The 14878-nt window shown below is 45.5% G+C and overlaps 1 protein-coding gene across 1 annotated transcript in view; it reads right to left on the bottom strand.

The window, feature by feature from the left end:
- The window catches only part of LOC137434317 (serine/threonine-protein kinase PAK 1), a 60706-nt gene extending 46654 nt beyond the window's left edge, over positions 1-14052 (bottom strand). The window contains 4 exon segments of the mRNA XM_078784217.1: positions 11720-11888; positions 13449-13559; positions 13690-13721; positions 13879-14052. Of these exon segments, the coding sequence (XP_078640343.1) occupies positions 11720-11888; positions 13449-13559; positions 13690-13721; positions 13879-14029 (463 nt within the window). The 5' untranslated portion in view covers positions 14030-14052.
- Between the last annotated feature and the right edge of the window lie 826 nt (positions 14053-14878).

The following is a 14878-nucleotide window of genomic DNA, read 5'->3' as shown; positions in this document are numbered from 1 at the left end:
AAGTGGCGTCCTCGCACACGTGGGTGTAGCGGCACCAAATTTTGCCGCGCCCGCGACCGTAGCAGCGCCGTTGGTGGATTTGAATCTTTTTTTTATACAAATGAAGGCCCTTATGGACAAGAATAGCGAAGAAATGGAAAGCAGAATGATGGGGGTAATGGGGAACCGGATGGATGCTCAGAGTGAGCGATTGGAGGGCCAAATGGGGGTAATGGGAAACCAAATGGGGGTAATGGGGAACCGGATGGTAGCTCAGAGTGAGCAATTGGGGGTAATGAGGGACGAAGCGAGGGGTACCGGTGAGGGGTTAGACAAGAAATTTGGGAAGTTAGACAATAATTTTGAGGAGTTAGACAAGAAATTTGGGAAGTTAGACAATAATTTTGAGGGGTTAGACAACGGGATAAAAGAGGTGAAAAATGGGTTAATGGGGGTAGAAAACAGAATGGCCGCTCAAGAGAATCAAATGGAAGGGATGCAAAAGGGGTTAATGGGGTTAGAAAATAGGATGGAGGACAAATTGCGGGAAATAGGGGAACAATCTGCCAGGGAAATCAAACAAATGGGAGAGCAGATAGAGGAGGTGAAAATCGGGGTAGAAACCAAACTGGATGCTCAGAGGGATGAATTGGGACAGATGAGGGTGGCATCTACAAAAGAGATGGAGGAGATACGACGAGGGGTAAGTGAGGAGGTTTCGGGGCTACGCGAGGAGGTAAAGCGAGGTGAGAAGCGTATGGAGAAAGAGGTGAGAAATAATACGGCTAAGTTACAAGGGGGAATAGAAGATCTGACGAAGGGAGTAGAACAGCTGACAGTCGGACAAAGGGAACTAGCGGACCAAGTGGAAAAGAACACTGCAATCATCGGGGGTTTGAAAGCGACACAAAAAGAAATTAAAAACGAATTAATAGCGACACAGAAGCAATGTCAGATGGTACGTGAGGAACTGACAATGAGGATGGACGAGGTGACAGAGATAATGGAGACAAAGGACCGGCAGGTGAGGATGCACATAGAGACGGTCACGGTAGCCTTAGAGGACGAACTTGAGGAGACGCACCGAGAAATAAAAGAGGTTAAACAAAAATTAGAGGAAGTGGAAGAAGAGGTGAGTGAAATTAAGAAGAGACGGACAGAAACTAAGAGAGAAATAAAGGAGGAGATAGCGGAATATGTACAAGGTCGGTGCTCAACTCATAATGTGATGCTCACTAACCAAATAAAGAGTTTGCAGGTGGCAAAGGAGGTGCGGAGACAAGGTACGGAGGTGAGTGGCAATGTATATGATGTGAGGAAAGCTTCAGTCGGCTTGGGGATTGGTTTGGATCCGGGTGTTCGTGAGAGGCCGTTGGTGAAGTGTGCGACAGGTCTGGTGTGCGAAGAAAGAGGTGTGCGAGAATGTCCGACCATGGGGTGTGTGAGGAAAAAGTGCACGCCGAGGAGTGAGTGTGCTGTCAGGAGTGAGCCGGTCGTAGCGCGTGTGCGAGGGAGCACAGGGAAGCGCGGTGTGGTGAGTGTTACGGAGGAAGTAACGAAAAAGTGTGCGCAAGAGTGTGTGCGAGAAAGGTGTGTAACGGACGGGTGCATGAGGAAAGAGTGTGCTGTCGAGAGTAAGGGTGAGTGCGCGGTCAAGAATGGAGGTGAGAGTAGTGAGAGTGAAACGGAGCGTGAGTTGGTTATGACAGGTGAGCGAGGATGTACACCTGGAATGGAAGGATGCACACCTGGAATGGTAGAGTGTGTGTGGGAAGGCACATTTGAGTTGGTAGTGAGGCACGTGGTTGGGTGTGCGAATGAGAGCACACCTGTGATTGTCACAGAGGAAGTGACCGAGGAGGGGGCGCGAAGAGGTGTGTTGGTGAGGTGTGCGACCAACGAATGTGTGCCAAGGTGTTCGGTGGTCAGGTGTGTGACCAAGTCGGTGAGCGGAATGAGTGTACCGAGGTGTGTAAGAAAAGGTACGCCGAGGAGCATGGAAACGGCTGCATGTATGAGCAAGAAAGGGGTAGCGTATGCTTGTAAGCATCCAGGTGAGGCGTCGACGGTAACCGGGTTAAAGGTTAGAACGACTTATAGCCGAATCGGGCCCTCGGTGCGCGTCGGGCAGCTTCGCGTGCCGCGGGGACCAGCGGGGATCCGAACCACGGCGGTTTCGAAAGAACCGCCGTACGCGATCCACGCTGTGCCTCGCTTGGAACGGCCGCGTCCGGGCTCCACTAGGCGGAGCGGGCAGCTGGATAGGAAGGGTCGTCATGGCGACCACGTTTTGTTGAGACGTGCCGGCAGGTCGAGATCGGGACATTGGATGGTTCCACGCCGAGGTGGTGCGTGGGATCTCGGCCCGGGTAAGCCCCCGCCCCTGCCCCGAATGCGGGACGCATCCAGCCGCCGGCACAAAAGAATCCGCGTTCATTGCTCGGCTGTACGAAGCCGGGCTGTAGACGTGAATTGGCGCACCGAGAGGATGTAATAAGTAGACGGGTGATGGTGATAGTGATAGTGATTTAAAACGAAATTTAGAAAAGTGAGTAGAATTGGCAGTAAATGGAAAATTTTTGAATTGGTTGGAATCTGGACGAGCAAAATTGATAGAGAGACCCCCGATGTGGTGGGATGGCAATTCCACCATCCCTCACAGGTGGGGGCAAATGCGCAATAGTTTATGGGGTGGCTATGACAACCGAGCCAGGGAGGGCTTGGATAATTGTAGGGATCTAGCGAAGATGACATTAGGTAACGTTAAGATTAGTTAGTGACTGATACCTGTAGTGGGGACGCAGGTAGATTAGTGTGGATGATAATGACGTGGGAGCGCAATAGTTTAAAGGGACGACTGGGAAGCGCAAGTTTCAGAAGGGAGTAGTTAGCTGAGATGATGCCGTGTGTGTGAAGATTGAACAGGTGAGAATTGAACAGGTGTGATTGCACAGGTGTGCAACTGAACAGGTGGATGGAGCAGTGTATGAGTGAGTGATAGTGATTGCGTGTTGTGTTGACCAAATGGTCCAGGAAGAAAGGAGGGTGCAGGTGGCACCAGGTGTGAGGGCACAGGTGTGCAACAACAGGTGTATGTGGCTGTGTGGAATAAATGGTAGTGTGGAATATCTGGAGTATTGGAATGGATGGTCGTGGAGTGAGAATGGTGGAAATTGTGTAGTGGAGTGGATGGTGCGAAGGTGTGAATGGGGGAAGAGTGGACCCCCATCACGGATACCCGGGGCGGGTAGTGTAAGTGTTAGGTAGAGGGGATAGGTAAATTGTGGTTGGATATTGGCATTTGTGGTGCGGTTGCAGAATGGTATTGTGGATGGGTGCATTAGTGTTGTGGAAATGGCTGGGCGTGTAGCCTGTTAGTGTGTGTAGTTGGTTTGGGCACTCCACCACTGTAAGGATGTCGGCCAGGTGAGGCCGCAGGTGGGCTCTGGGAGCCGGTAGTAGTTGTTGTGGATGGGGCCCGAGGATCCGGAGGACGGACCCGGGTAGCCCAGTGCCAGAGGGCACCAAGTGGGGTGACAGAGCCAGGAGGGGCCTGCCCCAGTTAGATAGGTTAGGGTGAGGAGCTAGGTAAGCTCGGGTGGCAACTACAGTGGTGGAGGTGTGCAGGTGGGTAGACCTGTTGGGGAGAGCTAGACGTCGCAGCCCAGAAATTGTGCGAGAGCACCGGGAGATGAATCGGGGGAGTGAGACCCCAAATTGAGAAGCACCACAGTTTGGTCAATGGGAATTGGTTTTTAGAACCCATAGTGTAAGTTGGCCAATGGATTGGCAGGGAGAGACCCCGGGTAGTGTAAAGTGTGTTAAAGTCATTTAGAGGATAGTTAGGATGAAGGATCTCCTCGCACCATCTGCATCCACTCACCTGAGGTGACAGGTACTCCACACCATGCCATGTTTTGATTATTTTTTATGATGCAAATGTTTGGATTGTGAGACGCATCATGACGTGGGTGTGACATTGTGCGTAATTCCATCTCTCCCTCCTTATGAGGATTGATGATGAATTGGTGATGGCAAATTTTGAAGTAGAGGGATTGTGGAGACGAATTTGGTATAGGGGAAATATGGGGAAGACGTGACAGTAGTGACGAATTTGTAAATGTGTAGATTTTTGTACATATGGGGTAAGGGCAAGGGTAGGGTAGGTGACAGGGGGGTGACGTACGGTAGGGACGAGCTTTCTCACTTCGCCCTCCGTACGCATTTCGCCTTGCATTGCCTTATTGACGTGTACCCTTGTGACCTTACCCCTCGCTCAATTGTCTTTCTTTTGTCTCCCACATGACCTGTGCGCCATTGGGTGCCGAGGGGAGCGTGCGTGAGGTGGCCATTGTGCGCCCGAGATTCCCAGAACCAGCATGCATTGCGTTGATGTACCACTTTATGGACCGCTGTTCTGCGGCCAAGTACCACTTGATGGACCCCAGGTTCTGGGGCAGGGCACCTCTGTTGGAGACCGGCCATAGTGGCCAGGGAATCTTGCTTGCGGACCTCAGTAAGGTGGCACCTATGCCAAACAGGTGGACCACCCTTAGTTGGCCCCTGAGGCCCTAAATAAAAACGAACACAAGTTGTGCTTTTTATTATGTCCAAATAGGCCGCATGAAGCCAGAAGACGTCGGGAAGAACATCGGCCCAGCAGAGAAAGTGAAGACCACCACCAGTTGTTTTGTTGTGTTTATTAAGAACCATGGTGACTGCGCACCGAGTGGTGCTTTTGGTGCTTTGTGGTGCTTGTGGTGTTTTTGGTGCTTTTGGGTGCTTTGGTGGTATTGGTACTGGTGCATCGATGCAATGCGTGCTGTCTCCTCCCTCCCAACAGGAATTTCTTTCTCTTGTTCCCTAAAAAAGAAAAAAAGAAAAAAAAAACACACAGGTCCTGGGTTGCGTTGTAAATAAGAAATCACGTCATTGTAAATAATGCTCCCCACCGTAAATGTATAGTTTGAGAATAATTCCGTAATTCGGTTAGCTGTGGGCTTGAGTCTGTTAGACAGGGTGCAATGCAATAGGGGGACATACTTATTTGTGTTTTAAAATTGTCACACTCAGGGTCAGGTTAATTGTAGAGGGAATTACACCTACGTGTCACACTAAGTTAAAGTTTAGTAGGCCCGAGGACGGGCCTGAAGAAAGGAGGGTGCAGTGTAACGATTTTGAGAAGTGTGTAACGAATTTGAGAAGTGTAACGGTTTTTGAGAAGTGTAACAATTTTGGAGGAAGTGTAACGAATGTGAAAACGTTACAATGTGAACGTTACAAAAGTATGGTAACACCCTGGTAATGTAAATAATGGTCGCAGCCGTCCTCCTAGTTAATTCCATGAAACTTACACGCAGGTCACGATATATCTTTTAAATAGTGTATTTCCTTATTCCATGTAGGCTAAATATGTGTTTCCCACTAGATTGACTTTGCATTGTATCAAACAAAATAAGCGTAGGCCCTTCCAATTTCCCCAAACATCTCCGCTCTCCAAAGTTCCTTTCAAAAGGGGAGTTGTTTTCAATCCCGCAGGCCGCCATTGCCCATGTGCTTTGAGTCGGAGAAGAAAGGCGTGTCTCCACCTCGTCATAAGAGGGAAGGAGTGAACCAGCCCTAACAGCCAATCAGCACCGCGGTGAGCGACCCGGTAGGCGTGCCCTCGGAGCCGGCGGCTTGATTTCGCCCGAGGTGATAAAAGCGACTGTAAGGGACTGCTTTAGGAGATGACCTGGGAGGAGCAAAGAGGCTGCACCAAGAGGAGCGGTGAGATGCGAAACGCTCCAAGCCAAAGAGGAGAGGTACTCGGCAAGGAAACCAGCTTTGGAGAGACGCGCTGAAAGGAGGGAGACGGCTCCACCACAAGAAGAGGAGCAGGTGTGCCGAACCAGCGCGTGACGTCTACCGCAGCGGATACGCGACGGAGGGTTTTCCCGCCAAAACCGCGAGGAATTGCGAGCTGCTGCCTTCCGACTTTGCCTCCCTCTCAAGCAATCCACCTCAAGCCCTACCTGCCTGCAATATCCCCTGTGTAAGTGTGAACGTCCTGTCCTGCTCGTTGTCTTGGGGTTAAGTAAAAATGAATAGTGTAAGTTAACGATTCGCTGTGTTACTGCTTCTTCCATCCATTGCTTGTGTGTGTATAATAAATCTGTTCTTCCTCCGTACTCTTCTTCTTCTTTTTCATTCTCTTTCGGTCGCTTTAGAGGTTTCCCGATTGAATATCTGTGGGGCGATCTGGTCAACGTCGGGTGGAATCGGGTTCTAATCGGGGAGTAACTGTTCGGACGCGGTTAAATACACCACCGCTCGGTCAATATAACATCTAAAGCCGCGTCTGTAACAATATACATATATATATATATATATATATATATATATATATATATATATATATATATATATATACATACATACATACATACATACATACATACATATATATATATATATATATATATATATATATATATATATATATATATATATATACATATATATATATATATATGGATTAAATTGGAGCAACTTTTACGTAATTTATTGTCTCCATGGAGCATTTTCGTGTTTTCATGTGTATGTATATGAATATATGTGTATATGTATGTGTGTATGTTTAAACACACATAGCTCAATCCGGTCTCTTGTTGTTTTGATTTTTCTGTACCTTAGAGAATGAAAAATGCATGGCTAATTTCCTCAAATTTTGCATCGGTGATCAGGGTACATTTCGGGCAGGTCATGGGCACAAACTAAATCCCCTTTCTCCTCCCACCTCCCCCATGAGGGTGGGGAGAGGACTTGCTATTCTCGCCTGTGCATGCGGCACAGTGCCTGTGGTTTACCGCCCCTGCCGCAGGGAGGGGTATTACTAGCCAAAGCCACAAAATAAATTTGCCCCACTTCCAACCTAAGGGTGCTCCCAAAGGGAGAGGGTGTTTCTAGTGAATAAAATTATGCAGTAAATATTTACCAACACCAATCAAAATTTATGAGCCGTTATTTGCAGACAACTGGTATGGTCTCAATTTTGGACACCTGAAAGCTAGTACCTCGTGTACCTCACATAGATAGTAAATATTTGCTGTCACATACAAAGTCAGTTTATATGTCTGTATGCATTTTCATTCTATACAGAATTCATGCATTATTGACTTGTGCATGTCTTTTGAGAGTCGTTTATTATATATAAGCAAATACGAGGAACTTGGACACAGGAGGAGGAATCACGAGTTGGTCCGACACTTGGAATATGTCGTTCATTCCTGACGAATCTCACACTCTCACTATGTCTCTCCAGAAAGACCAGCTGGCAACCCCTCCCATCTACTCCCTTAACAATCCTCTTGAATAAATCCAGTCAATCAGGATTTTGGGCCACACCATCAGCCATGATCTTTCTTGGGCAAACCACACTTCTGAGTGGCTGACAAAGCCATTTGCTGACTGGGCATCCTCTGTCATACAGTTTTTTCTTGGCACATCTGAACTTTTATCCTCCTTCAAGGCCTTAATCTGCAGCTTTATGGAGTACTGCTTTCCCCTCTCGGCTGGTGTCCCTACCTCATACCATTCCAGTGTGGAAACCAAGGCCATCAAAATCATTGGCATCTCCTGCAATAAAGCAGAGTCTCTCAGCCTTTCTCTTCCACACCACAGACAAGTCAATGGTCTCTCTATCTTATACCACCTCCTTTCTGTTCTTGCATCCTCTGCCCTTTCATAGCTTTGTTCCCCCTTCCCCTCCTCCACTCAGGTTTGTGCATGGTGCACACAGTGATGAAATGCTGATGAAACTTCTAAAATCCAGACTCACTGTTCACCTCCACTCTTTTGGTTTTATTTTTCTCCACACATGTGGAATAAACTTCCTCAGCACCTTTGATCTCATTCATCCCTTCAGGGCTTTAAGACAGCTGTTCACTACCATCTCAATTCATCCGTCATCATGAAACATGATCTTTTCTGACCCATTAAGCCTCCCAAAGCCCACCTCTTTCTCGGTTTCCACATTTTTCTTCGACTTCTGTGATCGAGAATGTATGGCTTTATCTATCTTATTAGTCCCCTACCGGTGTACACCGGAGGGGACTATAGGTTTGCACGCCGTCCCTCCGTCCGTCCGTCCGTCCGTCAGTCCGTCAGTCATGCAAAGAACAGTTTTCCGGACTTTTTTTCTAAACTCTTAATGCTAATGATTTCAAACTTGGCACATGGTTTCCTCATGATAAGTTACAGATCAAGTTCGAACTTCACGACGTTTCGATCATTTGTGACAAAGTTATGGCACTTTGAACTTTGGGTTCTGATAATTCTGATGCTCCTTAACTCAGTGCCATTTTAAGTTTTAATTTCCTTTAAAAAAGATTTTCTCTGCAATAGTAGGACCGATTGAGATCAGATTTTCACCGTAGGGGGGACTCGGTCTGTAGAATATTTTAATGGTAATTATGACGTCACAGGTCACGTGGTTCGGCCGCCATATTGTTTTTCGTGAAACCATGAAAACCCCTTTTTATCTGCAACGGCTGAACAGATTGAGGCCAAACTTTGAAGGCAGAGTCGCATACCGATGACGAACAAAAAAGTCAGCGAGCATGACGTCATGCGTCACATGGTTTCAGAGTTATGACGTTTTTATGCATGAACCTTTAAAACCGAGCTCCTCCGTCATTTTTGATCCAATCGAGGGGAAACTTCACAGATCTGTTCAGCATGTCAGTCTACTAAAATGTCCTTTTTGGAATTTGCGATAGGGCACATAGTTTGGCAGATATCGTTAATTAAACGAAAATATTTTTAAAATGGATATCTCTTGTTTATTCTAGAGTTCTCCTCAAGCCGCACAGCGTGCCCTCAGCCTCGTCTGGCGAACATCAAAAGCGTGACACAGCGCGTGCTTTCGGGAGGGGCGGAGCCAAGCCGAGCAACATATATATACACATCGATCATTGATCGTGAACTGGAAAAGATATTAAATTACTGATATTTAGCGACTCGAAAGGTTCTTTATCAACAACGTATTTTCTCGTGCTTCTGCTGACCTGTCTGCAAGGTGTATAAATCGAAGTCCCGAGTGCGAATCACAGGTGAGCCTGTCCTGAGGTAATTAGCGATTGGGAACGATTCAGAACCTGTGGGTAAATAACCCTTGGTAATTTCCCCAACAGTTTTCCGGACGACAGACTGCTGGTAGGGGACATGTATTGCAGCGCAATACTCAGAATGCTTGTTAACCCTGCGTCCTCCCATCATTCTCATTCTTCCTAATGGCCCTTTTAAAATCCAATTCTCACTCTTTTTCTCCAAATTTTCTCCCTCCTTTTTCTCCCAAATCCTCCCAATTCTCCTCTCCCCCTTTAAGCCAAATTCAATTCAATTTTAATCCAATTCGTGATTCCTCCTCCTGTGTCCAATTCTCCCTCTTCCCCATGGCAAGAACAGAAGACAATTCTTTCTCATGGTCATTTTGTCCCTCGACCCTGCTGTGGGTGTGTCCCTCCCTCTTCTATTGCTCTTTTCGTTCTGTTATGTCCTGATCCATTCTGTGTTCTGGTTCCCCCATGAGCATCAATACTGTATCCGAAAACAAAGGGAAATATCGTAACGTGTGGATAAAAAATGTGCACTCTGCTCTTAATTTCCCTCAAATAAAAGTGGAGCGATATGAGCCTGCAAGAGACCACAAGAGCAAGGCATACAAGATCTGAGTTGGGCTGAGCATGGGCTGGGCTAATCCCTGATGAAGGTGCTACTCTGTGTATGAAATGAGCTTCATGGGTTTTTTCCTTTTGACAAAAAAAAAACAAAAAAAAAACTTCCAGTTGGGTGTGCTTTTGCAATATTTGCTCCATTTTTTGCTTTGTCATAAATTTGGTGCTATATCTAGGGTGTGTTTGTGCAGAAAACATCACAGCAAAATAGCTCAGGATTGAGCTTGCCTCCGAGCTGTCCGAAGAAACCTTGCGTTCCTAGGATAATGTGATCACATCACAACCGATCTGGTGCCTTGCTGGGGGGAACTGCATTATGAAGCAAGGGATTCAGGGGGAGGTTACAATGGCTGTTGTGCCTGCAATGAAAAAGCTCCCAACTTTGGTGTAAGCAAGATGAGACAGATTACAAAACCACAGTGTGAGGAGAGGTAAGCACTCAATGTGAAATCAGAACAAACAAATATGTATAGTGCCTTCAGAAAGTATTCACACTCCTTGACATTTTCACATTTTGTTGTGTTAGAGCCTGAACTTAAAATAGAAATTTCAACAAAATAATTAAAAATTAAAAGCTCAAATGTCTCAAGTCAATAAGTATTTAAACCCCTTTGCTATGACACTCCAGATTGAGCTCAGGTGCATCCAATTTGTGAAGTCTCGACAACTTGATTGGAGTCCACCTGTGGATAATTCAATTGATTGGACATGATTTAGAAAAACACACCTTTCTATATAAGGTCCCTTTGTTGACAGTGCATGTCAGAGCAGGAACTCTACCACGAAGTCCAAGGAACTGTCCGTAGAACTCCGAGATATAATTGTGAGGAGGCATAGGTCTGGGGAAGGATATAAAACAATTAGTAGAGTTGAGAGTTCCCAAGAGCACAGTGAGCGCCATCATTAGGGTATGGAAAAAATATGGAACAACCCAGACTCTTCCTAGAGTTGGCCGTCTGACCAAATTGAGCAACCAGGCAAGGAAACCTTGGTCAGGGAGGTCACCAAGAACCCAATGACCACTATGACAGAACTACAGAGCTCATTGACTGAGATGGAAGAACCTGCCAGTCAGCACTTCACTATTCTAGGCTTTATGGAAGTGGTTATACGGAAGCCACTCCTGCGAAAGGCACGTGAACGAATCAGATCATGAGGCAAAAGATTATATGGTCTGATGAGATGTAAATTGAACTATTTGGCCTGAATGCAAAGCACTATGTCTGGAGGAAACAGAGCACAGCTCATCACCCATCTAACATCATCTCTACCGTGAAGCGTGGTGGTGGCAGCATCATGTTACAGGGATGCTTGTAAGGGATTGGGAAACTTGTAAGGATAGAGGGACGAAGGAATGGAGCCAAATAAATACAGGCCAATTCTTGCAGAGAACCTGCTTCAGAGTGCAAAAGACCTTCGACTACGGTGAAGATTTACTTTCCAACAGGACGATGACCTCAAGCATACAGCCAAAGTGACACTGGAATGGCTTCAGCACAAGAATGTGAAAGTCCTTGAGTGAAACAGCCAAAGAGCAGAATTGAATCCCATTGAGAATCTGTGGAAACACTTGAAGATTGCTGTTCACCGATGCTCCCCATCCGATTTGACAGAGCTTGAACAAATCTGCAGGGAAGAATGGGAGAAACTCCCCAAATCCAGATGTAGAAAGCTGATATAGACAGACACAAGAAGACTCAAAGCCGTAATCGTTGCCAAAGGCACTTATTTGAAGTATTGACTCTGGGGGCTGAATACATGTGTAAATTAGATATTTCTGTGTTTAATTTTCAATAAAGTTTTGAGGACATGTTTTCACTTTGTCACAATGTGGTTATTTTGTGAAAATCGACGACAAATATTTTTAATTTAATCCATTTTAAATTCAGTCTGTAACACAACAAAATGTGAAAACGTCAAGAGGTGTGAATACTTCCTGAAGGCACTGCACATATGGCCATTTAAAAATGCTAACTGCAAACCATGGCACCCATTAAAGAATCGTGAGGATGGTGGAAGCTTACGTAATTTCTCCAAAATTTCTTCATCACTCATCTTGCTCTTCTTTTTATTTTTATCTCCTGGAGGTGCAGGCCGTCCTGATGGGGCTGTAGCACCATGCTCACCAGCAGTCAAATTCCCATCTTGGTCACGGGGAGCAGGTAAGGGGTCAATGACAGACCGCGTGTAGAACTGTGACAAGAAAAAAAAAAGTACATTGCAGGTTGCCAAGGGTATTAAGCAGCAGCAACATACAGTACAAGGACAATAAAACAAAGGAGGAGTCATGAGGTTATTGAAAGTAAACTTGAAAGAAAGATGAAAAGTGCTTTGAAGAGAGCACAAAATAAGTTGGCCTATTTGGCATTCCCACATGAGTGCACAACTATTGATGCTGAGATCCCAGGTTCACATCCCATATACTTTGTAGATACCGTATATATATTGTCTACTGGCCTTATGCATTTGGCCCACTTACTTGTAATTGAAGCCTAAGCTCCTCCATTAGCTAGATCGATGTTTTAAATAAAAAATAAATAAATAAAAGGCTCCATTTGTTTGCTGTCATGTCTTTAGCCATAAGATGCAGAGAAAAAAGTTGAGTAACAGTTATCAAATAGGAGTGATTGGGGAAACAAGTGTGTTGGGAGTGAACCTTGAGAAATGAGAAAGATGCCGCAAGATAGAAGGCTGAGATATTGGGTGTGAAAAAGGGGTGGTGGGGCGTTGGGGAATGCAAAAATTCAAGTTTAAAGTAAATCCAAAATCACAATTTGGAAGGGTGGGGGGGAGGGGGCATGTGGCAGGATGGGGAATGGATTAAAGAAATGAATGGTTGATAAGTGATTAAAAACTAAAAATATTAGATGAAAAGTGAGCAACAGTGCCTTTTATTCTGTAAATTAAATGCAATGTTCTTACTCAATGCTTCCAAAGAATTCCATTTAATTCTACTCTATATTGTGCTCTCTTTCACAAATCCATTTCACATGTTCATACATTTTGGAGTAAAGATGTTGAGGCTCAGGAAAAACCTGAGCAACTAAGGGCTGAAGGGGGTTCATATCAACAGTGAAAAGAAAAGCAGAAGTGCATATGTGACTGGCAAACAGATATGGGGAGCTGAATACAATAGCAAAGATCAGAAAAGAACAACGAAATAAATTTAATTTCAGGTGAGGGCCTGATGACACGTTAACACAGAGAGGAGGACTGTACAGAAGTTGGAAGACAGTTACACAGATAAGAGGCACGGGAAACAAAGGAATGGAGGGGAGCAGATCGTACATATTCAGGAGACAAATAAGGAGTCGGTGGTGGAGATATATATTTGCCCAAGAAGAGTTGGAAAAGGATGGATGATGGAGAGACCTGGAAGTACGCGATCACATTTTCACACCACTTCATTTTGATCTAGCTTCTTTCTATGTCCGTTTCATCTCACTTGGCACTCGAGAAAATATTCCCATCAACTGGTGGTGGTTCGTATGCAGCCTGTGGCTGGTTGGCCGCATCATTTTCTGGGGGCACGGCTGTGCCTCTGATGCAATACCACCCCACACTACCAGTCAGCTGGTACTCATTTTTGCCAACCTCAGAAGGATGACAGGCTGAGTTAACCCACCTGGTGCTAATTCAACGGTTTGACAGGAGCTCAAACCCAGGACCCTAAAATCTCAAGCCAGTCACCTTAACCGTTAAGCCAACACCAGGATTCCCATCAACTGATCTCTGAAAATTATTTGCACCCACCGATTTGGTGTGCTCTGGCCTGGGAGCAACTGCAGGGGGTGGGACATTATCGCCATCATCATCTTCCTCGTTGCTCTCACCATCACCACTTGACACCTCCACCTTTGTAACCTAGAAACATAGTAAATACAACAATAACCGAATCACATTACTTCCCACTGCCTTGGATTTTTGGGAGTTTGAATCCAAAGTAGATTCATCAGAGCATTCAGTTTGTACAAATTAGAGGTATAAAGCCTACCTGGGTTATCCCTGTGTAACCATCATTCTTTTCTGCATTACACAGACATAGAAACAAAATATGTCAAGTACACAAAAACAAATCTATCAAAAATTTCGACCATCTGGATTAACTGTAATACTCAATACCCTCATATTACATGCATCATTTAAAAGTTTACAATTGTTCAGTGGTATTTATAACAGGTACCAGATTGCGGTGTGAAGCTCATGTATTTCTGGTTGACCGTGTCCTTAGAGTCAAAGAATTTGAGAACATCCAAGACTGCCTGCGGGTTCTTCTTCTGCTCCGACTTAGAGATATTAGCCGTCTGCAGCAGCCTATACCACTGCTCTGGCATACCCTGATGAAACGAAACAAACCAATTATCAGTGAAATAAAATAAAGTCCAACACCCACCTAGTGCTAGCATTGCAAGGCCAAGATTTATTAGTAAGGCCAAGAAAGCACAACGCAAGTTGTTTTTTGTGGAGTTAAATGACCGACAGACAGGATTTTCAAAGGGGGACAGGGAAACAATTGCATCACACACAAGTGTGGATGAGTGGCAGAAAGGAGAGGGATTGGTGGGGGGTGGGGGGAGTAATTGAGTAGGAGTAAGCAAGATGAGTCAGTAAGCAAGTAGAGAGTAGAAGAGATCAGATGTGGGTATGGGAGAAATCATGAGGTGCCGATGGGCAGCACTCTTGAAGGACTGTTGGGAGGGACACTAGAAACACACACAGGGAGTCAATGGATAAAATAATGGAGACGAGCATTCAGATTAAAATTGGAGAGGGTAACTAGTTAAGGAAGTTGGAAGAATGCTTGCAACCTATGCAATGTGGGATGAGGGTGAGAGGGAGGAAGGGCAAGGCCAGAAGGAAATCAATATTAAAGAGAGTCCAACCACCTCCCTTAGGTGGAATGAGAAAAGGACCGTAGGAAAGGATTTGCATGCTGTAATGACCTCTGAACAGCATAGAATGGACTTAGCTTTTTGGAGAATACTGAGCCTTCAACCTGCCTTAGAAGCCAGTTTGGCGATTCACCAGACATCTGATGGTAGATTGTTAAGTGGAGGAGCTCCAAAGACTACACCTCTTCCAGGGGTTGGCCAGAAGTAAAATAAGTTTGAAAGCCAATCCTTGTGGAGGGATGAGGTGAGAACATGGTATTGTCTTATTTTTGCGACAAAATACATCAAATA

Source organism: Myxine glutinosa, chromosome 1 (assembly GCF_964187855.1).
Source record: "Myxine glutinosa chromosome 1, kmMyxGlut1.1, whole genome shotgun sequence".
Classification (NCBI taxonomy): domain Eukaryota; kingdom Metazoa; phylum Chordata; class Myxini; order Myxiniformes; family Myxinidae; genus Myxine; species Myxine glutinosa.
This window is presented reverse-complemented; position numbering and strand designations above follow the sequence as displayed.